General features: G+C 36.1%; 1 protein-coding gene across 3 annotated transcripts in view; it reads left to right on the top strand.

Moving 5' to 3' along the window:
- FOLH1 (folate hydrolase 1) overlaps positions 1-26,963 on the top strand; it is a 76,654-nt gene that overhangs the window by 32,668 nt on the left and 17,023 nt on the right. For 2 of the 3 annotated variants that reach the window (XM_065882664.1, XM_065882665.1), the window contains exons 5-11: positions 5,621-5,746; positions 6,537-6,723; positions 9,808-9,901; positions 21,033-21,131; positions 21,412-21,497; positions 23,114-23,233; positions 25,420-25,502. In XM_065882664.1, the coding sequence (XP_065738736.1) occupies positions 5,621-5,746; positions 6,537-6,723; positions 9,808-9,901; positions 21,033-21,131; positions 21,412-21,497; positions 23,114-23,233; positions 25,420-25,502 (795 nt within the window). The remainder of the gene's footprint in view (positions 1-5,620; positions 5,747-6,536; positions 6,724-9,807; positions 9,902-21,032; positions 21,132-21,411; positions 21,498-23,113; positions 23,234-25,419; positions 25,503-26,963) is intronic. The other variant, XM_065882666.1, reaches the window with a different exon arrangement.

The raw sequence follows: 26,963 nt of genomic DNA, 5'->3' as shown, positions 1-26,963 counted from the left end.
AAAGAATTCAGAGTAATGATAGTAAAGATGATCCAAAACCATGGAAATAGAATGGAGAAAATACAAGAAATGTTTAACAAGGACGTAAAAGAACTAAAGAGCAAACAAACAATGATGAACAATACAATAAATGAAATTAAAAATTCTCTAGAGGAAACAATAGCAGAATAAATGAGGTTGAAGAACGGAAAAGTGACCTGGAAGATAAAATAGTGAAAAAAACTACCATAGAGCAGAAAAAAGAAAAAAGGAATAAAAAGAATTAAGGACAGTCTCAGAGACCTCTGGGACAGCATTAAACGCATGAACATTCAAATTATAGGGGTCCTAGAAGAAGAAGAGAAAAAGAAAGGGACTGCAAAAATATTGGAAGAGATTATAGTTGAAAACTTCCCTAATATGGGAAAGGAAATAGTCAATCAAGACCAGGAAGTGCAGAGAACCCCATACAGTATAAATCCAAGGAGAAACATGCCAGGACACATATTAATCATACTATTAAAAATTAAATACAAAGAAAAAATATTAAAAGCACCAAGAGAAAAGCAACAAATATCATACAAGGGAATCCCCATAAGGTTAACAGCTGATTTTTCAGCAGAAATTCTGAAAGCCAGAAGGGACTTGCAGGACATATTGAAAGTGATGAAAGGGAAAAACATACAACCAAGATTACTCTACCCAACAAGGATCTCATTCAGATTTGACAGAGAAATTAAAACCTTTACAGACAACAAAACCCAAGAGAATTCAGCAACACCAAACCAGCTTTACAGCAAATGCTAAAGGAACTTCTCTAGGCAGAAATACAAGAGAAGGAAAAGACCTACAGTAATAAACATAAAACAATTAAGAAAATGGTAATGCAAACATACATATTGATAATTACCTTAAATGTAAATGGACTAAATGCTCGAACCAAAACACATAGACTGGCTGAACGGGTACAAAAACAAGACCCATATATATGCTGTCTACAAGAGACCCACTTCAGACCTAGGCACACATACAGACTGAAAGTGAGGGGTTGGAAAAAGATATTCCATGCAAAAGGAAATCAAAAGAAAGCTGGAGTTGCAATTCTCATATCAGAAAAAAATAGACTTTAAAATAAAGACTGTTACAAGAGACAAAGAAGGACACTACATAATGACTAAGGGATCAATCCAAAAAGATATTACAATTGTAAATATTTATGCACCAAACATAGGAGCAGTTCAATACATAAGGCAAATGCTAACAGCCATAAAAGGGGAAATCAACAGTAACACAGTAATAGTAAGGGACTTTAACACCCCACATTCGCCAATGGACAGATCATCCAAAATGAAAATAAATAAGGAAACACAAACTTTAAATGACACATTAAACAAGATGGACTTAATTGATATTTATAGGACATTCCATCTGAAAACAATGGAATACACTTTCTTCTCAAGTGCTCATGGAACATTCTCCAGGATAGATCACATCTTGGGTCACAGATCAAGCCTCAGTAAATTTAAGAAAATTGAAATCATATCAAGCATCTTTTCTGACCACAACGCTATGGTATTAGAAATAAAGTACAGGGAAAGAAATGTAAAAAACACAAACACATGGAGGATAAACAATATGTTGCTAAATAACCAAGACATCACTGAAGAAATCAAAGAGGAAATCAAAAAACACCTAGAGGCAAATGACAATGAAAACACAATGATCCAAAATCTATGGGATGCAGCAAAAGCAGTTCTAAGAGGGAAGTTTATAGCAATACAATGCTACCTCAAGAAACATCTCAAATAAACAACCTAAACTTACACCTAAAGAAATTAGAGAAAGAACAAAAAAACCCCAGAGTTATCAGAAGGAAAGAAATCATAAAGATCAGATCAGAAATAAGTGAAAAAGAAATGAAGGAAACAATAGCAAAGAGCAATAAAACTAAAAGCTGGTTCTTTGAGAAGATAAAAAAAATTGATGAACCATTAGCCAGACTCATCAGAAAAAAAAGGGAAAAGGCTCAAATCAATAGAATTAGAAATGAAAAGGATAAGTAAGAACTGACACTGCAGAAATACAAAGGATCATGAGAGATTATTACAAGCAACTCTGCCAATATAATGGACAACCTGGAAGAAATGGACAAATTGTTAGAAAAGCACAACCGTCTGAGACTGAACTAGGAAGAAATAGAAAATATCAACAGACCAATCACAAGCACTGAAATTGAAACTGATTAAAAATCTTCCAACAAACAAAAGCCCAGGACCAGATGGCTTCACAGGCAAATTCTATCAAACATTTAGAGAAGAGCTAATACCTATCCTTCTCAAACTCTTGCATAATATAGCAGAGGGAGGAACACTCCCAAACTCATTCTATGAGGCCACAACCGCCTGATACAAAAACCAAAGATGTCACAAAAAAAGAAAAGTACAGGCCAATATCACTGATGAACATAGATGCAAACCTCCTCAACAAAATACTAGCAAACAGAATCTAACAGCACATTTAAAGGATCATACACCATGATCAAGTGGGATTTATCCCAGGAATGCAAGGATTCTTCAATGTATGCAAATCAATCAATGTGATAAACCATATTAACAAATTGAAGGAGACAAACCATATGATCATCTTGATAGATGCAGAAAAAGCTTTGGAAAAAATTCAACACCCAGTTATGATAAAAACCCTCCAGAAAGTGGGCATAGAGAGAACTTATCTCAACATAATAAAGGCCATATATGACAAATCCACAGCCAACATTGTTCTCAATGTTGGTGAAAAACTGAAACCATTTCCACTAAGATCAGGAACAAGACAAGGTTGCCTACTCTCACCACTATTATTCAACATAGTTTTGGAAGTTTTAGCCACAGCAAACATAGAAGAAAAAGAAATAAAACGAATCCAAATCAGAAAAGCAAAAGTAAAACTGTCACTGATTGCACATGACATGATACTATACATAGAGACTCCTAAAGATGCTACCAGTTAACCAATAGAGCTAATCAATGAATTTGGTAAAGTAGCAGGATACAAAATTAATGCACAGAAATCTCTTGCATTCCTATATGCTAATGATGAAAAATTTGAAAGAGAAATTAAGGAAACACTCCCATTTACCATTGCAACAAAAAGCATAAAATACCTAGGAATCAACCTACCTAAGGAGACAAAAGACCTGTATGCAGAAAACTATAAGGCACTGATGAAAGAAGTTACAAATGACACAAACAGATGGAGAGGTATACCATGTTCTTGGATTGGAACAATCAACATTGTGAAAATGACTCTACTACCCAAAGCAATCTACAGATTCAATGCAATCCCTATCAAACAAGCAGTGGCATTTTTCATGGAACTAGAACACAAGATTTCACGATTTGTATGGAAACACAAAAGACCCCGAATAGCCAAAGCAATCTTGAGAAAGAAAAAGAGAGCTGGAGGAATCAGGCTCCCTGACTTCAGACTATACTACAAAGCTACAGTAATCAGAGTATGGTACTGGAACAAAAACAGAAATGTAGATCATTGGAGCAGGATAGAAAGCCCAGAGATAAACCCATGTATCTATGGTTACCTTATCTTTGATAAAGGAGGCAAGAATACACAATGGAGAAAAGACAGCCTCTTCAATAAGTGGTGCTGGGAAAACTGGACAGCCACATGTAAAAGAATGAAATTGGAAAACTCCCTAACACCATACACACAAAAAAACCCTCAAAATGGATTAAAGAACTAAATGTAAGGCCAGACAGTATAAAACTCTCAGAGGAAAACATAGGCAGAACACTCTATGACATAAATCACAGCAAGATCCCTTTTGACCCACCTCCTAGAGAAAGGGAAATAAAAACAAAAATAAACAACTGGGACCTAATGAAGCTTAAAAGATTTTGCACAGCAAGGAAACCATAAACAAGACAAAAAGACAACCCTCAGAATGGGAGAAAATATTTGCAAATGAAGCAACTGACAAAGGATTAGTCTCCAAAATATAGAAAAAGCTCATGCAGCTCAATATCAAAAATCAAGCAACCCAATCCAAAAATGGATAAAAGCCTAAACAGACATTTCTTCAGAGAGGATATACAGATTGCACACAAAGACATGAAAGGATGCTCAACATCACTAATCATTAGAGAAATGCAAATCAAAAGTACAATTTGGTATTACCTCATACCAGTCAGAATGGCCATCATCAAAAAGTCTACAAACAATAAATGCTGGAGAGGGTGTAGAGGAAAGGGAACCCTCTTGCACTGTTGATGGGAATGTAAATTGATACAGCCACTATGGAGGTTCCTTAAAAAATTTGAAAAGAGCTACCATACATACGACCCAGCAATCCCACTACTGGGCATATATACCCTGAGAAAACCATAATTCAAAAATAGACATGTATCACAATGTTCACTGAAGCACTGTTTATAATAGCCAGGACATGGAAGCAAACTAAGTGTCCATCATCAGATGAATGGGTGAAGAAGATGTGGCACATATATACAATATAATATTAGCCATAAAAAGAAATGAAATTGAGTTATTTGTAGTGAGGTGGATGGACCTAGAAACTGTCATACAGAGTGAAGTAAGTCAGAAAGAGAAAAACAAATACTGTATGCTAACACATATATATGGAATCTAAAAATTTTTTTAAAAAGTGGTTTTGAAGAACCTAGGGGTAGGACAGGAATAAAGACAAAGACGTAGAGAATGGACTTGAGGACACAGGGAGGGGGAAGGGTAACCTGGGACGACGTGAGAGAGTGGCATGGACATATATACACTACCAAAGGTAAAATAGATGGCTAGTGGGAAGCAGCCGCATAGCACAGGGAGATCAGCTCAGTGCTTTGTGACCACCTAGAGGGTTGGGATAGGGAAGGTGGGAGGGAGATGCAAGAGGGAGGGGATATGGGGATATATGTATACCTATAGCTGATTCGCTTTGTTATACAGCAGAAACTAACACACCATTGTAAAGCAATTATACTCCAATAAAGATGTTTTTAAAAATCCAAAAAATAATAATAAAAAATAAAGGAGGGATACATTTCTCTTCAAAAATAATCTAGGGAGTAGGTGAGCAAAAAAAATGTGTGAAGAACACTGATCTAATCTAACAGGCCATTTTACAAATGATAATGTTGATACTCAGAGATGTTAGAATACTCTCACCTAATCCTGAAGCCAGACCCGTAAAGCAGTATTACCTGACATTTCTTTTTTACCTGGTGGTGTGAAGACCCATTGTGAATATACTTCAAAGAGAATACAGCTCTCATCTAGGGCTTTTTCACCTCGGATATCTGACCCCTGCCAAATTGCAGTGTGTATATTTATGTGCATTTTTCTGACGAACACTTCTATAGTTTTATGGTCACTTTACAGGAGACTTAAACTAAACAGAACTTAATAGTTAACTCATAAGTCTCTACCCAGGTAATTGCCTTCTTAATTCAAGTTCATTTCTCTGTTGAATCTCTTACCTGAGGCTCATGCTTTTCTGACCCTCTTGCATACTCTTGTCTCTTACCTCTTTCAAAGATGTGAAACAGTCTTCACGCAGAAAAACCTCTTTTATTAAATCTTACTTGTAGTAAGTCATCCGTGATCTCAACAGGGTGACCTAGTCTATGTTAACTACGCACGAACTGAAGACTTCTTTAAACTAGAGCGGGACATGAAAATTAATTGCTCTGGGAAGATTCTGATTGCCAGATATGGGAAAATTTTCAGAGGAAATAAGGTAAAAAAATAATCTTTTTTTCTTTTCCACAAAAATAAAAAGTTATATTGTATCTTACATGGGTAGAACCACATCCTTAAAACTTTTGGAGGACTGTGATCTTCTCATACTCTGTACCAGCCCACCTAATAGGGAAGATACATTTTCTAGCTTATATACAGGGGTTTTAAACTGGGTCATTTGAATTCGGCCAGGGTAGAAGTTCAGGGAAACAGAACAGGTTTTGTCCATACCTACACATTATGCCTGTGGTCTACAAAGAAGCATACATTTGATTTGTTGTTAACCTTCAGTATCTTTGTTTTAAATGTTACCTTTGAAAATATTTACTAAGTTAAATTTTAGTATTAATTCTTATTATAGGTAACGAGAGAAACCAATTTATACACAGCAGTTTTGAAAGTTACTATCACTTAATTTGGCTTGATTTGCTAACATTTTTTCCTCTTTTGTGGGAAGCTAAATTTCAGAAATATTCCCTCTCAAACATAGAAGAAATGGGAGTCTAGTCTGTGGAGTCTACTTGCTTATTGTGCTTCTAGACTAGAGGAAGGAAGTAGCACATACTCACTACCACTAATATGTACATTTTTAAAATCTGCTGCTCTGAGGGCTGATTCAGCCTTGGAAACTCATTTTTAGAGCTTGCAGTAGGAAAAAGAAAAAGCCAACTCTCTGAGATGTCCCTTATTTTAAGTCTAAGGATAAAAGATTGAAGATAAGGTTTAGCTACTTATTTAAGAGTAATTTTGAGTTACCAACCTAAAATAAGAAAGACTATCTATTCCAGGTTAAAAATGCCCAGCTGGCTGGGGCCAAAGGGATCATTTTGTACTCAGATCCTGCTGATTACTTTGCTCCCGGGGTGGAGTCCTATCCAGGTGGTTGGAATCTTCCTGGAGGTGGTGTTCAGCGTGGAAATATCTTAAATCTTAATGGTGCAGGAGACCCTCTCACACCTGGCTACCCGGCAAATGGTGAGTGACCAGGCCTTAATCATCACAAAAACCTTAACATTGTAAAGTGATTTTACTAAAGGATTTCCTTTGACACATAGATAAAGTATGTCTTTTTCTCGTTCTCTTTGTATCTAAGAATAAAGGAATTTGAACTTAGAAAATTGTTGGTTCGGGTCCCTTATCCCTTATTTGGAATCCTTGGGTCTGATAGGTTTTGAAATGCAGACATTTTCAGATATTTAAAAGTAATATGGTGCATATACCATTTCTGGCATAACATTCACATAGGAGGCTGGAGCATAAAATGGGAAGCAAGCATGTAAATATTTTTGCAGTAAAATGTATGAATAATCATATTAAGCAGAGGAATGTAAGTAATATAAATAGTCTGTCCGCTCAAGTCAGATCTTGCTTCCAAATTAGTTTACATCAGATCATGTTTTGTTGACAAGTAAATTCCCCCCAATTAATGGATTTCACAGTTTTAAAAATTTCTAGTTGTAGATAAGGGATAGTAGAACAAAAGAAGTTCTATAAATCCCTGAAATGACATTTAGAATTTAGAGCCTAGAAAATGCTTATTGTATCATTGCTGTATAAAGATAATAGTGATCACTTTAAAGGAGTATTTCCTAAATGCTAGCTCTTACATGCATTAACAACCCTATAAGCTTTGTTGTGTTATTATCTCTACTTGACAGAGGAGGGAAGAGCGACTAGAAGTAAGCAAACTCTGCCCTAGACCATCACACCACTAAATGAGGAGTAGGGATTCAAATTCAGATGGTCTGGCTCCAGAGTCCACATGTTTGTCTTATGCTGAAATGCTCTGCTGTAAAACAGTAGATCATTAACAAAGGGAGCTAATTTATTTTGAATGTACTCAGCTAGTTGATGACATTTACAAAAATCTGTGATCACTTAATTTGTGTGGTTTAAAACTAACTAAGGTGTGTACCTTGGATAAAATAGGTTACCAAGTATCCATGGCATTTCCATATTTATATTTCATCTGGCTTTTCTATCAAATTGTAAACTCCTTTAAAGTTTATGCATTTTGTCTTCGTAAATCTTCTTGGAATATAGTACATTATCATAGATTTTTTTTAAGCAACACATATTATCCTATAATAAAATCACATGTCTACCTGAACTTTACTTACTTAGCCTTTTTATTCCCAAGTTTTGAAAAATGCAACTTCTCCCAAGCTCTGTTGGTTATATAAAGTTAAAATTGTACCTCCTGCTGATGCAGGGGACACAGGTTCGTGCCCCGGTCCGGGAAGATCCCACATGCCGCGGAGGGGCTGGGCCTGTGAGCCATGGCCGCTGAGCCTGCGCGTCCGGAGCCTGTGCTCCACAACGGGAGAGGCCACAGCAGTGAGAGGCCCGCATACCACAAAAAAACCCCACAAAAAACATGTGAACATAAAATAAGATTAACTGGAGTATTTCTGTTTATTATCCTCAAATTAAAAGATGACATTGTAGAAAGAAAAATCATGTTATCCCTGTGAGGCTTGCATTTGTTGAATTCCCTTTTGTGCCCTATTTTTTTTCTTTTCCTTTTAATTTTAGTTTTTATTATGGAATAGTTTTAACATACAAAAAAATAGAGAAAATTATCACCACTCTGTCAATCTTATTTTATCTCTTCATGTTTCCTTTTGCATTATTACCCTAAAGAACTTTAAAACAAATCCCATGCAACGTATTATTATGTCATTTTACTATAAAAAGAATAGCTTTTACAATCCCCTAAAGCTCTTATAATTTAAAGTTTGAAGAAAAAAATGGAAAAATAGCTCTTATTTTTCTTAAATCTGAAGAAATGACAGAAAATGTGTTTTTATTTTGAGGTGGAGTTTACATGTAACAAAACGCACAGGTCTTGAGTTAATTCAATAAATTTTTTAAATTGCATGTATCTATATCACTCAAAATAAGATATAGGACATTTCTATGACTCCAGAAAGTTCTCTGGTGCCCCTTTCTGGTCAATTTTTACCATATCCCCCTAGAAGCAACCACTTCCTGATATCTGTCATCATTGATTAGTTTGGTTTTGAACTTCATATAAATGGAATCAGATAGTAACTATTCTTTTGTGTGTTGGTGGAAAATCAAATAACAGTCAAGCTAAGAAGAAAGAAAAGAGAATTTTATCTGAGTCAAACTGAGGACTATAACCCAGGGAACAGATTTGCAGAAGCTCTGAGAACTGTTCCATTGGTCAGGAGTTAGAGATGCAATTTTATACATTTCTGAGACAAAGAATTTCTGTGTTATATTGACAGGTTAGCATTCTACATAAAGTTGATCAAAGATGTTTTGGTCAATACAGCTCTCTGTATGGGATGAAAAAGAAATTAAAATAACCTTAAAACTACAACGTTGCTGTCTGAATAAAGCAGCCATTTTTGTTAAAGGTTGATTACATCCTCCTGTTTCAGGAGGCCTGGTTAATGTACAATACAGATGCACATTGCACATTGGGAAAGGCCTACCACAAAGCGGGCATATTATTTTTTTCCTTTCTTAGTTTGATTTTCCGGTCATAGAAAAATTTATGATTTTCCCTCATCATTTGCCTTGCTGCTCTCACTCACGTGATTAGTGATTAGTCACGTTATTGTGTGTGTTAATAGTTTCTTCCCTTTACTTGCTGAGTAGAATTCTATTATGGGACTGTTCTACAAATTGCTTATTCATTTTCCGATTTACAAACAGCTGGACTGTGTCCCATATGGGCTACCTAGATTCAGCTGCTATGAGCAATTCTGTGCAGGTCTTTTTGTGGACATATGTTTCCATCTTTCTTGGGTAAATACCTAGGAGTGTAATTGTTCTGCCATAGGGCATAATTCTGTATAACATTACTTTTCAAAGAAGTTATTTAAAGTGACTCTCTAATTATACACTCTTACAAGAATGTATGAGAGTTTCAGTTGCTCCACATTTCTGCTAACATTTGAAACTGTCTGTCTTTCTAATTGTAACAGTTCTAGCAGATGCAATTTAAGAATGTGTTTAATCTGATTTACAGAGAACATTTTGAAAGGGACTCCATTTTTATTAGAAGTATGTTCAACTTTTTTTCAGAATATGCTTATAGACGTGAAATCGCAGAGGCTGTCGGTCTTCCAAGTATTCCTGTTCATCCAATTGGATACTATGATGCACAGAAGCTCCTAGAGTAAGTTTGTAAGAAACAAACAGATGGCTATTTGGGTAATTCTCTTCACTGGCAATCTTCAACTTTCATGTTTTTATCTTCATTATTTGATACTGAAATTTTCTGTGCTCAATTTTTACCCTACCCCCCTAGAAGCAACCACTTTCTGATATCTATCATCATTGATTAGTTTGGTTTTGAACTTGATATAAATGGAATCAGATAGTGTCTATTCTTTTGTGTGTTGGCAGAAAATCAAATAAGCGTACAATTTTATCACCATTTTATAGAACAGTGGTTCTAACCTGGGATTTGCTTTAAATACTGGTATCCAGTGTGTGACAGCCATGAAAGTGAGTCTTTCAGATCATCAACTGTGGGGAGTGTCATTGATAAGGTGCTCCACTGTGTTTTGAAATCCATCACCCTGTTTGTATCAAGGCCATGTTTCCCATAGATGCTCCCAGTCAGTAACTAAATGCAGCAAGGGTACTAAATGAGGCCCATTACTGGGAGGCATGGGACTCCTCTGATGGGAGACTCTGGCTCAGGACTCCCTGACAGCCTTGCTATCAAGGGATTCTGCCACCAGCACTCTTCTTTCTTCGTTTTCTCTTTTACCCAATTTCTGACCTGCATTGCAGTCTGATGGCTTTCTCAGCCTCTCTTAGCTCCCTTGCTATTTCCTTCACACGCCTTTCCTCTAATAAATCTCTTACTTATTGAAACCTCTTATTGTCTTCTTCTTGGTGGACCTGGAATAATGCCCTTTGAAAGCATCTTCCATTGATTTTCATCTTTATCCATTCCACTTCTTCCTCTGCTTTCACTATTGAAGCTTCTCCAAAGTTGTTATTGTTTAACCTGACATTGGAGCTCTTTCCTCTTTCCTGTCCTGCTTTCTCCCATCTGCATGTCCCTTCTTCTCCATTATCCTTGAGGAGGGGAGAGAGCACTGACTTCTCTGAAAGTAGAATCACTGGAGATCAAAGCATCTGGCCAGTTAGTCCCTTTTCTTCTTTGAGTTTAAGGCATTCTTAATCATTTTATTCTAGAATGTATAAGAAAACTTATTTATGACCTAGTTCAGTGCCCTCATTTTTACATGTGAGGAGGCTGTCATCAGAGAATTGGAGGTGTCTGTCCAATTTAAGGGCAGATTAAGGAATAGCAAGCACCCTGGTCTTTTTTTCTTTTGAGCTCTTAGCTTTACCACATGGGTTAAGATTCAGGATGGGGCACAACTTTTGAGGGCACCACGGACTATGTGTTTGTGTAAATATAAAGTCTAAATATTCATTATATTTAAAAGATGAACGTGATTGTAGCTTTACCTGTGATAGTGGAAAATTGTAAACAACACAAATCTTCAATAATTGATAAGTAGTTAAATATATTACTGTCTATGACAGTACATGAAGCCATTAAAATATATGTTGTACAAGAGTATTTAACAATGTTGGTACATGCTTATGCTATACTATTAAATAGAAAAAGTAGATTTCAAATATATATATATATATAAAATAATCCCTAAATTATAAGTTTTAAAAAATAAACCTGTATTATCTTTGTAGTTAGAAAAAGAGCGCATGGAAGGAAAGAAGGAAGGATTATACAGAATTGGACGTGAGGTTTATTTAACCATGTCTACCATTTGACTGCTCTGGTAAACTAGTTGAATTTGGCTATGCCCTACCTGGGTAGTAGAATTATTAATACTTGACCAAAAAAATTACCAAATGTATTTAAGTCAGCTTTAGTAAGTCATTTTGTAAATGCACTCACCATTAAATAACATAAATTCTATGGAAGTATATTTTGCATTCAAAACACCATGATTAAAAATGAATTTTGGTAGTACAGAAATGTATTAAAAATGTATTTGGAAGGAGAAGATGATCTGTGTATACTAAAAGCAATAAGATAATTTCTGTTTTACCATCCATACCTTCTAAGGTATAGTGAAATGTTCTAGACTGGAATTTAGTCATAAAACATTTTAAGAACATGTAATTTGTTTGTGAATTTAATTGGGTGTATTTACTCCCTCTGCATAATTATCTAGGGAGTGTGCTACGTATTCATTATAGTCAGTTCTCATATTCCCACAAATGGTTAGCAGTGTAACATTATGTATTAATTAGAATAGACAGTATTTTACAAATTGGATATATCATAAAATGAAAGTTTCTTAACAAGTATTTGAGAAGAAGAGGAGAGACATAAAGGTATATAATGGCCCAGGTATGCCGAGAACTTTAATAAAAAGTTGATGAAATGTGAATTATAGAAAAAAGAAAATTGTGTTTACCTAGGTGGGAGAAAAGGGGAACAGGGTGTATGTTCTTTCTTATTCTTTTTTGAATCTGTACTGAAGGGAATGTGGTTACGTGGTTTCTTTTTGTCTCCCTGAGTAACTATCAGGATTATAATGACAGCAACGACAATAATAATAAAGACAATGATAATAGCATCTAACATGCATAGAGTGCTAATTATATTCTAGCACTTACTTTTTGCTAAATGATTACATACTGTTTACCAATTAGCCCATAAAACAACTGCATGAGTTAGTATTGTGATAACTAATTTTACAAATAAAGAAATCAAAGTTCAGAGAGTATGTGATAGATCTGGGACCCAAATTCATGTCTGATGTAACAGACAGCTTTGTTGAGCATCACTTATTCTCTATTCAACAGCACAAGCATTTAGGAGGCATCTCTTTGTCAAGGCACTGTCTCATTCTTGTGTCTCTGCTCAGAAGACCTTTAATGGCTTCCTACAGCCTGTCCACTCAAGGTACACTTATGGAATGGCCTCTTTTTGTCAAGCACTGTGATAAAAGTATGATTTATATATAGACTTTGTTCTCAGGGCCCTCAAAATATAGTATAGAAGCTCACAGCTAAATAGAGGCTACATGACAAACCACGAAATTCTAGCACATCATTTTCTGCCCATCTAGCTTGTTCCTAATTTTTAAGAATTAAACTCATTATTTTGAGATAATTGTGATTCACATGCAACTGTAAGTAGTACTAAAGAGTCCCTCTAGGCCATTTATCCAGCTTTCCCCAATGGTAACATCTTGCAAAGTATAGTACAATATCACAATCAAGATACTGATATATTTCTTTTTATACTCATGACACAAAACATTTCCATCATCACCAGGATCCCTTATGTGGCCCTTTTAGCCACACCCACTCCTTTCCTGTCCCCCTCCATCCATACCCTCTGACCTTAACTCCTAGCAGCTACTAATCTGTTCACCATTTCTATAATTTCATCATCTCAAGAATGTTATATAAATGTATACCCTTGTGGGATTTTTCTTCACTCAGCATAATTCTCTGGAGATTTGTTCAAGTTGTTGTATATATAGTTTTTTTTCTTTTTAATACTGAGGAGCGTTCCATTGTATTTGGCATCACAGTTTGTTTCACCATTCAAAGAACAACTAGTTTGTAGCTATTATGAATAAAGCTGCTACAGATAATCATGTACAGATTTGTGTGTCAACGTAAGTTCTCATTTCTCTGGAGTGCAATTGCCGGGTCATATGATAATAGCATGTTTACTTTTTTAAGAATCTGACAAACCTTTTCCATAGTGGTTTTATCCTTTTACATCCTACCAGCAATATAAAAAAAATACAGTTCTTCCAATCCTTTTATAAGCACTTGTATTCTGACGTCACAAAATATTTCAGGTTTGTCTTGTATTTTCTTTCAATATTTCTAGTTTTCTGATAATTTTCATCATGAATGGATGTTGAATTTTCCCCAGTGTTTTATTGTTGCTGTGGTTGTTTGTTTTCTGCATCAATTTTTCTGATCATGTGGTTTTTCTTTAGCCTGTTAATGTGGTATATTACACTTTTTGATTTTTGTATGTGGTATCAGTCTTGCATTCATGGAATAAATCTCACTCGGTCATGGTGTATAATCCTTTCAAAATGCTGTTGAATTTGGTTTTCTAGTATTTTATTAATGATTTTTGTGTCAATATTCACATTTATCTTTAGTTTCCCTGTGATTTCTTTATCTGACTTTGGTGTCATGGTAATGTTTGTCGCATAGGGTAACTTTAGAAATGTTCCTTCTGTTTTTCTAAAGAGCATGTGAAGGATTGGTGTTTATTCTTTACTGATTGCTAGCATTCAGCAGTGAAGCCATATGGGCGTCTCTTTCAGAGTTTTTTTTGTTTTGGTTTGGTTTTTTGCGGTAGGCGGGCCTCTCACTGTTGTGGCCTCTCCCGTTGTGGAGCACAGGCTCCGGACGCGCAGGCTCAGCGGCCATGGCTCACTGCTGAATGGCTCACTGCCTGTGGGATCTTCCCGGACTGGGGCACGAACCCGTGTCCCCTGCATCGGCAGGCAGACTCTCAACCACTGCGCCACCAGGGAAACCCTCTGAGAAGTTTTGATTACTTGTTATAGCCTACTTACATTTTCTCTTTCTTCAGTTTTGGTAGTTTATATCTTTTCAGGAATTCATTTCATTGAGGTTAATTTGTTGGTATATAACTGTTTATAGTGTTCCCTTATAATCCTTTTTATTTCTGTAAAGTCAATAGTAGTATTCCCTCTTTTGTTCCTGATTTTCAGTCTTCTCCCCTTTTTTTCTTGGTCAGTCTAGCTAATGATTTGTCAATTTTGTGGATCTTTTCAAAGAACCAACTTTTGCTTTCATTCATTTTTCTTTATCTTTTTTTCTAGATTCTATTTTGTTATTTTTGCTCCAGTCTTTATTATTGCCTTTCTTATGCTTATATGAATTTAGCTTTCTTTTCATTGTTGAGTTTCTTTGGATGGAAGATTAGTTTATTGATTTGATAGCTTTCTACTTTTTTAATATAGGTGTTTACAGCTATGTATTTCCTTCTAAACACTGTTTTAACTGCATCTCATAACTTTTGGTGTCTTATGTCTTCATTTTTATTCATCTCAAAGTTTTTTTGTGTGTGTGTGGTACACGGGCCTCTCATTGTGTGGCCTCTCCCGTTGCGGAGCACAGACTCTGGATGTGCAGGCTCAGTGGCCATGGCTCACAGGCCCAGCCACTCCGCGGCATGTGGGATCTTCCCGGACTGGGGCATGAACCTGTGTCCCCTGCATCGGCAGGCGGACTCTCAACCACTGCGCCACCAGCAAAGCCCCCATCTCAAAGTATTTTCTATTTACTCTTGTGATTTTTTTCTATGAGCCATTGGTTATTTAGGGTCAGTTGTTTAATTTTCATATATTTGCAAATTTTCCCAATTTTTTTCTGTTATTTTTTTCCTCAGAAGTTTAATTGCCTAGCAACACATTATCATAAATTACTCTCAAATTAATTATTTGGCTTCAGTGCAGAATCATTTATTAATGATGGTGGCAGTCAGCATCCATACATGGCTATTCTTAGAACACTGCTGTCTTCTTTTTCTTCTTTGTCTCTCTTTTTTTTTAAATTGGAGTATAATTGCTTTACAATGTTGTGTTAGTTTCTGCTGTACAGCAAAGTGAATCAGCTATATGTATATGTATATCCCCATATCCCTTCCCTCTTGGACCTCCCTCCCACCATCCCCCCATCCCCACCCATCTAGGTCATCACAGAGCACCGAGCTGAGCTCCCTGTGCTGTACAGCAGGTTCCCACTAGCAGTCTATTTTACACATTGTACTGTATATATGACAATCCTAATCTCCCAGTTCATCCCACCCTCCCCTTCCCCCAATGTGTCCACCGCCAATTCTCTATGTCACCCTCTCTATTGCTGCCCTGCAAATGGGTTCATTGGTACCATTTTTCTGGATTCCATTTTCTGGATATGCATTAATATATGATATTTGTCTTTCTCTTTCTGACTTACTTCACTCTGTATGACAGACTCTAGGTCCATGCACATCTCTGCAAATGCCCCATTTTCATTCCTTTTTACAGCTGAGTAATATTCCATTGTATATATGTACCACATCTTCTTTATCCATTCATCTGTTGATAGACATTTAGGTTGCTTCCATGTCCTGGCAGTTGTAAATAGTGCTGCAATAAACATTGGGGTGCTTCCCTGGTGGCGCAGTGGTTAAGAGTCCGCCTGCTGATGCAGGGGACACGGGTTCATGCCCTGGTCCGGGAAGATCCCACATGCCGTGGAGTGGCTGGGCCCATGAGCCATGGCCGCTGAGCCTGCACATCCCGAGCCTGTGCTCCGCAACAGGAGAGGCCACAACAGTGAGAGGCCCGCATACCACGAAAAAAAAAAAAGAAAAGAAAAGAAAAAAAGAATAAACATTGGGGTGTATATGTTTTTTGGAATTATGGTTTTCTCAGCATATGTGTCTAGTAGTGGGATTGCTGGGTCATATGGTAGTTCTAATTTTAGTTTTTTAAGGAACGTCCATACTGTTCTCCATAGTGGCTGTATCAATTTACATTCCCACCAACAGTGCAAGAGGGTTCCCTTTTCTCCACACCCTCTTCAGCATTTATCATTTGTAGACTTTTCGATGATGGCCATTCTGACCAGTGTGAGGTGATATCTCATTGTAGTTTTGATTTGCATTTCTCTAATGATTAGTGATGTTGAGAGTCTTTTCATGTGTTTGTTGGCAATCTGTATATCTTCTTTGGAGAAATGTCTACTTAGGTTTTCCGTGTATTTTTGGATTGGGTTGTTTGTTTTTTTGATATTGAGCTGCATGAGCTGTTTGTATATTTTGGAGATTAATCCTTTGTCAGTTGCTTCATTTGCAAATATTTTCTCCAATTCTGAGGGTTGTCTTTTGGTCTTGTTTATGATTTCCTTTGCTGTGCAAAAGCTTTTAAGTGCAGTTCAGTCCCATTTGTTTATTTTTGTTTTTATTTTCATTACTCTAGGAAGTGGGTGCTGTGATTTATGTTTTTCCTGTGTTTTCCTCTGAGAGTTTTATAGTGTCCTGTCTTACACTTAGGCCTTTAATTCATTTTGAGTTTATTTTTGTGTATGGTGTTAAGGAGTATTCTAATTTCATTCTTTTACATGTGGCTGTCCAGTTTTCCCAGCACCACTTATTGAAGAGGCTGTCTTTTCTCCATAGTGCATTCTTGCCTCCTTTGTTATAGATTAGATGACCATAAGTACATGGGTTTATCTCTGGGCTTTCTTTCCTGTTCCATTGATCTATATTTCTGTTTTTGGGCTAGTACCTTACTGTTTTGATTACTGTAGCTTTGTAGTATAGCCTGAAGTCAGGGAACCTGATTCCTCCAGCTCTGTTTTTCTTTCTCAAGATTTCTTTGGCTATTCGGAGTCTTTTGTGTTTTCATACAAACTGTAAAATTTTTTGTTCTAATTCTTTGAAAAATGCCATTGGTAATTTGATAGTTATTGCAATGAATCTGTAGATTGCTTTGGGTAGTATAGTCATTTTCACAATATTTATTCTTCTAATCTAAGAACATGGTATATCTCTCATCTGTTTGTGTCATCTTTGGTTTCTTTCATCAGTGTTTTATAGTTTTCTGAGTACTGGTCGTTTGCCTCCTTAGCTAGGTTTATTCCTAAGTATTTTATTATTTTTGATGCAGTAGTAAATGGGATTGTTTCCTTAATTTCTCTTTCTGATCTTTCATTGTTAGTGTATAGGAATGCAAAAGATTTCTGTGCGTTAATTTTGTATTGTGCAACTTTACCAAATTCATTGATGAGCTCTAGTAGTTTTCTGATGGCATCTTTAGGATTTTCTATGTATAGTATCACGTCATCTGCAAACAGTGACAGTTTTGCTTCTTCTTTTCCAATTCGTATTCCTTTTATTTCTTTTTCTTCTCTGATTGCCATAGCTAGGACTTCCAAAACTATGTTGAATAATAGTGGTGAGAGTGGACCTCCTTATTTTGTTCCTGATCTTAGAGGCAATGCTTTCAGTTTTTTACCATTGAGAATGATGTTTGCTGTGGGTTTGTCATATATGGCCTTTATATGTTGAGGTAGTTTCCCTCTATGCCTACTTTCTGGAGAGTTTTTAGTATAAATGGGTGTTGAATTTTGTCCAAAGGTTTTTCTGCATCTATTGAGAGGATCATATGGGTTTTATTCTTTAATTTGTTAATATGGTGTATCATATTGCTTGATTTGCATATATTGAAGAATCCTTGCTTACTAAATTCTTTATACTATAGCTGGGTTAGTAAAAGGTTTGTATGATTAATAAAGAGATGATATGATTTCAGCCTTTTAAATTTATTGAGTTTTTTTATAGCCTAATATATGGTCTATCCTGAAAATTGTCCTAGGTGCACTTGAATATGTATACGTATTCAAGTATGTATTATTTTTATACGTATTATTATTGTATTATATTATATTATATATTATAATATATATTATTATATATACAATATATTATATATATTATATATAATATATTATATTGTATAATATTATATATTATATTATATGTATTGTATTATTATTATACATATTCAAGTATGTATTATTTTCCTGTATTTTTTCCTGTATTATTATCCTGTATCCTGTAATTATTATCCTGTATTATTCAAGTATGTATTATTTTCCTGTATTATCAAGGCTTTTGTTGGGTAACATGTTTCATATGAGCCACTTGGCCTTTTTGGCTTGCCAGCTTCTTCAGCTCTATGTCTGAGATATGAGAGCCCATATGAAAACCCAAGGAACTCACCACTTTGTCATTTCTTGCACCCTGAGGTCCTGAGCTGGTTTATTTTCTTTTCTCCACCTTTCAGAGTCTTATGTTTATTTTTTATGTATTTATAGTCCAGGGACTTTAATTGTACTCATCAGGATGAATAGGGTAAAGTGCATCTTCTCAGAAGCAAATTCTCACTACTTTTCAAGCTTCTCTGTTATGATATCCTTATCATCTTATACCCCAACCAGATTAATCACCATGTCTTACTTTTGCTCTGACTCTTTGGCCTTCGTGCCTGTTTACATCATACATTGTTCCTGGAATGCTCTTTACCTCCATCTTCCCTGCCCACATCTTACTCATTCTTTAAAAATCCAGATAAGTGAAACCTCCTGTAGAAAGAAAATTATTTCTGATCCCACAAGGGGAATCAAGCTCTGTTTTGTTCTTCAGAACTTTATCTATCATATATCATGCTCTGTTTTATATCTATCTTTTTCTGACTTATAAACTCTTTGGTAGAATGACCATGTCTTGTACATATTTGTATTCCTTAGTGAGTACAATACAGTACCTTGAGCATTATAGAGAATAAATCTTTGCTAAATGGACAAATAAAGTTTAATATGCTACACAATATAGATTTTTAAATTCAGTGTTGTTTATAGATACTTATTGAGCATCTATGATCTATCAAATCCTTTCAAAGACATTTCCAATATTATATTTTCTGAAATTTCTATGATCTGAAATTTAAATATCCTACGTTTTAATTTTCACAGAATTTATTTTTTATTTGTAGAGTGAAAGAAGGACCTAAAGAAAATTATATCCCTGATTAATTATCCCAGTGAAATTTGGTGACTAAAACCTCTGTTCTCCATAGATGTGCGATATTTTCTTGTCCTTGTGGGGGCACTGTAATCTTGGCTTTATATTTTATTATTTTCTGGGAATATGGACTCTTCATTACCTTCCTTATAATATGTAATTGACTTCCTGATGAATTTGCACCTTGTTTTGTTTTCCATATTTTTATTTTGAAAAGGAAATACATTTACACAGTTCAAAATTCAAAGGGGTATACAATAAAAAGTTTCCCTCCTACCCATTTCCATCCCAAAGGCAATCAATATTATTAGTCTGCAATATAGTACTATAAAAATATTTTATGTATAATCAAGTATATGTATATTCTTCACTTGGCTTCTACCATTTTTTGTATACATAATACTCTGCTATTTTGACTATTCATTATGATATTTAACAATGTATAATGCCCCTTCATTTTACTTGATGCTTTTCATGTGAAATTTTATTGTATATAGATAAATAAATTATATAGTATATTACATGAAATTATCTTTATTAAACAAACTCCCTCATGATATAGGAAAATAAAAGAGTAAATATTTACTCTCTGATAGAGCATTTTAAAACAAAATATTATTTATACTTAGTTTTCCATGAGAAGATAATCATATTGATGTAGTTTTGCACATATAATATATTATAGGTCAAGTTGAGCTGTTCACATTACCTCAAATTAGTAGGCAGGGAATAAGTACCTGTGTGCAGGCACAGAAAAAAGGAGGAAACTACAGAAAATGTTTCACTGTAAATCATAGGGTACATGCAGGTGTGTGGACCAGAGATTGAGGCATAAAAGACAGACTGATGTTTTTCACTCTCTTAAGTTTGTCCGGAGCCATCTTCTTCTATCTGCTTCTAGGTAGCAAAAGTACATTTGGTTTCCATGCCCAAATCAAGAATAAGTCAATCCATGCTCTTAAACAGTAAAGGAAGATATGCTGAAATGAAACAGGAAGAACCTCACCATTCCACAGATATTATCATATTATTTTTCTCAATCACCTGGTGAGAGATAACCACAGCTAGTGGCATATATGGGCTGGTCCACCTGAATCTTTCCACCCTTTTGAATTAAAAAAATAAATAGTGTATAAAGCTTTGAGGGGCTGTTGGTTGAAGTGACATCCCTTCCTTTGCCCTTCCTCCCTCCCTAATAGATGAGTGCAAAAGTACTTTGTAAAGGATGACCATACATGTATTTGGGAATGTATTTATCAGTGGGAGAAATAACATAATGGGAAATTCCAAAGAGTTTGACACATGCTGTTTCTTCAGAGCATGTTCTTGAGAGCACTTTACACATGATTTACTGTTGGAAACTGGTAACACAGAGTCCAAATTCTTACCAAGTGTTTGAATCTCGATTGTACCACTAATCAGCGGCTTGACTTTGGGCATGTTACCTAATCTCTCTAAGCCTCACCCTCCTTATCTTTGAAGTGGGGAGTAATAGCAGAACCACCTCATAAGAGGTGTATTGAGTTAAATGGCATATCCCTATGCAAAGCACTTTGTACTACCATGACTCATAGAAGCTATTATGAGCAGGCACTCAAGAAAACAAGTTCAAGGACATTTTAACTTATAACTTCAAAGGTTTTCTTCAGCTAATAATATTTTTTGTGTTCAACAGAAAAATGGGTGCACCAGCACCACCAGATCACAGCTGGAAAGGAAGCCTCCACGTGCCCTACAATGTTGGACCTGGATTTACTGGAAACTTCTCTACCAAGTTAAGAGACTCTTTTTATAATAACTCTCTTTAGGGGGAGGAAAGCTTTTTCAAAAAACAATTACAGAGGATGACTGAAAAGTAAAATCTACTACCAGCAGGAGACATAACAACAGGTTGAAAAGGGGAATACACATATATCCTTACAATTGGACAATTGGTCCATGCAATTATTGCCTGTGTGCCTTTAGAAATATTCAAAACAATGTCAGATTTAAAAATTGTGGGTGGCAAGCTGTTAACCAGTATTTTTAGTCTGTGTCCTTTATTTTTGCATTAGAAGAGTCAAGATGCACATCCATTCCAACAATAAAGTGAAAAGAATTTACAATGTGATTGGAACTCTCAGAGGGGCAGTGGAGCCAGGTAAATTGATCATTTGTTCAGCAAATATCGATCGGGCAATTTTTCGGTGCCAGGTACTGCTCTGAGCTCTGGGGAATGTAAGGTGAACAAAGCAAAGCAACTCTTTGTCCTAATGGAACTCACATAAACACAAAATAGATCAATAGGAGGTAATTTTACATTGTGATGCATGTTGTGAAGAAAGTAAATGTTGGAACTAGATTGGTCAGATGACCGAGGTTGTTCATAGACTATGCATGCTTCAATTAAAGGACCAAGAGAGGAAGATCAAGGAGAGATGGTTTACAGTTGTTTAATCTGAGCTTTCTGGATTTCCTTGCTGCATATTTTACCTGGAGAAATATCTTCATTACAACGATAAGTAACACTCTTAGAAAATTAAGATAACCGGAAGTTAATGAATCCTTTACATGGTTTTTTTTTTACACTGAAATGGGTGGAATATATAGACACGTGATTTCCATATGATTTCAGATAACCTGCTCAATGATACATTTGATAATAATCTTACTTTATTATGTTTGATTCCTTAGGAACTATGTGGTTATATTTCCTACCCAAACAGACAGAATTAAACTGAATATCTCTTGTACAAGCAGCCAGGACCTTCTTTCAGGGATAAAGAATATTGATGTGCTTCCAGTGAGCACTAAACAATATACCACTGGCTATTTGTTGAATCTCACCGAGTACATATTTTGTGCCAGCTCTGTGCTAGGCTTTGGGGATGGAGGGATTTTTTAAAAAGACACAGACCAGAGACAAGAAGACCCCTACATTTAAGTGTGGTAAATGCTTTTTTAAAAAAATACTTTTACTTTTTTTTGCACACAGGCTTTTCTCTAGTTGAGGCGAGCGGGGGCTACCCTTTGTTGTGGTGTGCGGGCTTCTCATTGCAGTGGCTTCTCTTGTTGTGGAGCACAGGCTCTAGGCACTTGGGCTCAGCAGTTGTGGCTCATGGGCTCTAGAGCACAGGCTCAGTAGTTGTGGCACATGGGCTTAGTTGCCCTGTGGCATGTGGGGTCTTCCTGGACCAGGGCTTGGACCTGTGTCCCCTGCATTGGCAGGCAGATTCTTAACCACTGTGCCACCAGGGAAGCCCCATGGTAAATGCTTTATCAATATGAAAAGACTGCCCAGAAAGCTGGATAGGGGTGCAATTCCCTCTCCCTGCAGAAAATAGAAACAGATCATAGAGAGGTAGAATCTTTGAGCCATACGTTAAAAACTAAGTAGAAGGATTAGGAAGTGGGGAAATCATTATTTGGCCACTGTGTTCTCTTACTCTGAAAATACTGGAAGCATAGTGTAAATAGGTAAGAGAGAAGTAACAGAATTATATAAAGAAGTGGATAAGGATACTTTTATACTCACTTATCATTACTTATATACTTATAATTACTGTAATTAATTGAAGTATACATTTGCTTATCACATTCATATTTTCTTCATACATCAAATTCAGAGCAAAGTGATACATTTACAAAAGTCTTCAGGAACCTTTGCTATCTTAACTTGAGTCCTGAGTGCTCTGTGTTTAGATGCTATTGAGTCATTTGCAATTTCCTCTATTCTTGACCTGGAATGGCAAGTGATTTTGCAATGATGCTTTCTAGACAGATACGTCATTCTTGGAGGTCACCGTGACTCTTGGGTATTTGGTGGCATTGACCCTCAGAGTGGAGCAGCTGTTGTTCAGGAAATTGTCAGGAGTTTTGGAAAGCTGAAAAAAGAAGGTAATGTAAGCAAAAAGTAAAAAGACCATTTTTTCTGAATCTCAGTTTGGTCCTCAGTAAAGTGAGTATAAAAATACCACCTCACAGGTCTGTGTGAAACACAACAGAGAGGTTGCATGCAAATTATATCATCTTAGTAGCATAGAGTACTTAGTAGTGCTTAATAGCAGAGAGTAGCTTTCAATAACTAGCAGCTATATTACTTATGTTGTTAATGATATTGTTTATTCATTTTTATATGTTCATTTTTAATAATTCATTTATTTATATAATAAAGTTCATATTATTTATATTTATATATTAAATTATAATCTGAAATAAAGGAATTATACTATTAGTGGTTTCTCTGGCAACAAAGAAGATGGAGATGGGTTTCTTTACTGGAGAGTAGACACCAGATTTAGGTCATAAGCCAAAGCATCCTGGTCTGAGAAATGTGAGCTTCTTGGGATCTTCCAGCCTCAGGCCTCAGGTCAAGTACACCAACTGACTGAGGGGATGAAAAGCTAATTCAAAAAAATACTGGTCTTCCTGCTGAATAGGGTGCTGTCAAAAGTTTGATATCTGTATTCTCACACCCCCAGCTTTGATTTCTCTCAGAATTGAAGATTATACTACTAGCACATTTACTTCAGTCATTTTAGAATCTTCATATGAAAAAAAACTAAAATTGAGTTCAAATGGTTAGCTTTTAAAGTAAACATTACATACTGAGAACAGAAGGTCTACTTTGTTTACTGACCCTGCAAACAAGGTGTCTACGGGCTGTAAATGTGATCCATATATATATTTTTTAGCAACAATGAATGTGGTAAAAATATGTTACATTTGCCTGGTACCTACGTTCTCAGAGAAACAGTGTTATCACGTGTTATCTATTTTGAACTCATAGGAGGAGGGATATGTTTAGTTATTTCTCTTTTCATTTTACAACTAAGTTAACTGAGGTTTCCAGAATCAAGTAATTGACCCAACGTTTTGTAGCTGGTGTGTGGCAGAATCAGAGAACTAGGGTTAAAATTCAGATTTCTGTCTCCCAGTCCACTAAACAGTGATGTCACTCTTTGAAATCAAATGTAAAGGTGCTCTATTCTTTTTTCCACACAGCTATCTTATTTTTTAAGAAAATAGGACTACGGAGACCTGAATTTACATAGTTTGTGAATTAGGTTGTGTTTCATAGTATTACAAAAAGTTTCATGATTTTGCCAGAAGATTCCCTCGGTAAATACAAAACATCACTATGACAATTACGAAGTATGCCAAAAGACTGCAATGATGGGGAATAATAATTAATAGGAGATTTGAATAATGCTATTAATATACTTAACAAAAATGAAGCTCTGGACTCAACAGCTAGAGGGATATATATCCTTCAGCACAAATGAAATATGTACTCAAACAATAACAACTTGCATGGCTGGAGCACTTGTTCAGTGCTATATTTATAAATATTATTCCATTTAATCCTCCTAACAATCAAGGATAGTTATCTTTACTCTGCTCTTCCTGGTATACAGGTGAAGAAACAAGAGGCCTAACAAGTTTGAATAACATTCCCTTGGTCATACTGCTAGTAAGTGAAAGAACCAGGGCTTGAAATAAGATCGTTCTTTAACTTCAAGATCAGTATTTATGACTCCAAGCCACATGACCGTCCTAATGAATGGTGTACTTCTCAGCAGCAGCAGACATAGTGTTGAGAATGGAGCTTCTGTTGACTAATTCTGGCAGAGAATGGAGTGAAATCACACAACCAGCTGACATTGAACAATTGTTTGTGTGATGCCAACACAGCGTGGAAGAGTTGTAAAGGATTTTCTCTCAGTTCTATTGTCTCAGAGCACAGACCACATCCAGCACTTTCTTCTTTCACTCTAGGCAGCTGCAGACCACAGATGGCTTCCTAGCATAGTCAATCATTATAAACCTATCAGAATATTTTATGATCTCACAGGATTTTTACCATGTCTGCATTTTCCGCTTTTTCAATACAGATGTGCTCTTTTGTATTGACAGATTAGCTTTAAAATCTTTCAAAAGGAAATTAAGTAAAGATTGTCACCATAATTCACCCTTCCTAAACAACCAATGAATTTTTGCTGTTGTTACTCTGCTGAGCGTGGTGATGTCTTGGCAATATTATGCATTTTCCCAGCTTTTATAAGTATGCACATATATTTCAGGATGGAGGCCTAGAAGAACAATTTTGTTTGCAAGCTGGGATGCAGAAGAATTTGGTCTTCTTGGTTCCACTGAGTGGGCAGAGGTTAGTTGATAATTCGATATAACATACATTTTCATAATAATAAAGCAGTTAGTATTTAATTCACAAGAATGTAAGAATAACTGGTCAATCCAGCCAGAAAATATTCAAACTTTTTTCCAGAAAGTCTGAAGCAACATATTCTTGTTCAAAAATCAACGATAAAATTTTTTTCATCACTTGAGAACTAAGGTTTGTTTGAACTTTTTTTTTTTTTTTTTTTTGCGGTACGCAGGCCTCTCACTGTTATGGCCTCTCCCGTTGCGGAGCACAGGCTCCGGATGCGCAGGCTCAGTGGCCATGGCTCACGGGCCCAGCCGCTCCGCGGCATGTGGGATCTTCCTGGACCGGGGCACGAACCCGTGTCCCCTGCATCGGCAGGCGGACTCTCAACCACTGCGCCACCAGGGAAGCCCTGTTTGAACTTTTTTTTTTTTTTTTTTTTTTTCTGTTTGAACTTTTAAAGCCACTTAATGTCAGTTGTGGAAATAATTTGATCTTCGTTGTCTGGGAGTGTGATTGTAGCTAAGTAAATTCACTAGAAACTGGACATCATAATAAGATATAATGTTTTAACTTTTTCAAATTAACTCCTAGAGCTAATTACATTTAAATATTCCTTGAGCTTGTACTGTCTTCCTCATATCGTAATGACCTACTCTAAATCATGCTAAAAGTGAAGTGGAATGCCCCACCACAGAATATTTACTAGGCTCCTTGGAAAGTAATTTTACCTGCATGCATTGTTGGCTTTGTGTAATAGAAGTGTTACTTGTAAACATATGCAAAATTAACATTCCATTAACTTCTAGTCATGCTATAAATATTTACTTGGCTCCTATTATCTAAGAGCTATGAGAAGCCCTGTAAACTTCAATTTTCTCTGGGGTAGAAAAAAAAGTAGTGCTCCTGTAGGCAAAGATTTATGCTGGCATCAAGAAGAGCCTAAATATTCTGAGGGTGTGATTTGCCTCTTTCATCCTATTTTCATCACCTAGAGCTGTATGTTTTTTCACTTTATTTCTTACAGTCAGGACACTTAGAAAATTGCTTGTTTTGGAGATTCATAATCCACTTATATCAACAAAATCCTGCTATACTTTGTCAGTGTTTTAAAGCTGAGAAAAATGTTTTAAAGTTTTGACGAGTAGGTGGTGTCATAACACAGGAGAACTTAATTTGACGGATTAAACCATAGTGTGGTTAAGAAATCAACCTCTGGGCTTCCCTGGTGGCACAGTGGTTAAGAATTCATCTGCCAGTGGAAGGAACACGGGTTCTGATCCCTGGTCCAGGAAGATCCCACATGACGTGGAGCAACGAAGCCCATGCGCCACAACTACTACGCCCATGTGCCACAGTTACTGAAGCCTGCCCTGCCGCAACGAAGAGCAGCCTGCTGCAACTAGAGAAAGCCTGCGCACACCAACTACCCAATAGAAACAAAGAAATAAGCTCCTTTTC

Source organism: Phocoena phocoena, chromosome 8 (genome assembly GCF_963924675.1).
Source record: "Phocoena phocoena chromosome 8, mPhoPho1.1, whole genome shotgun sequence".
Lineage (NCBI taxonomy): Eukaryota > Metazoa > Chordata > Mammalia > Artiodactyla > Phocoenidae > Phocoena > Phocoena phocoena.
This window is presented reverse-complemented; position numbering and strand designations above follow the sequence as displayed.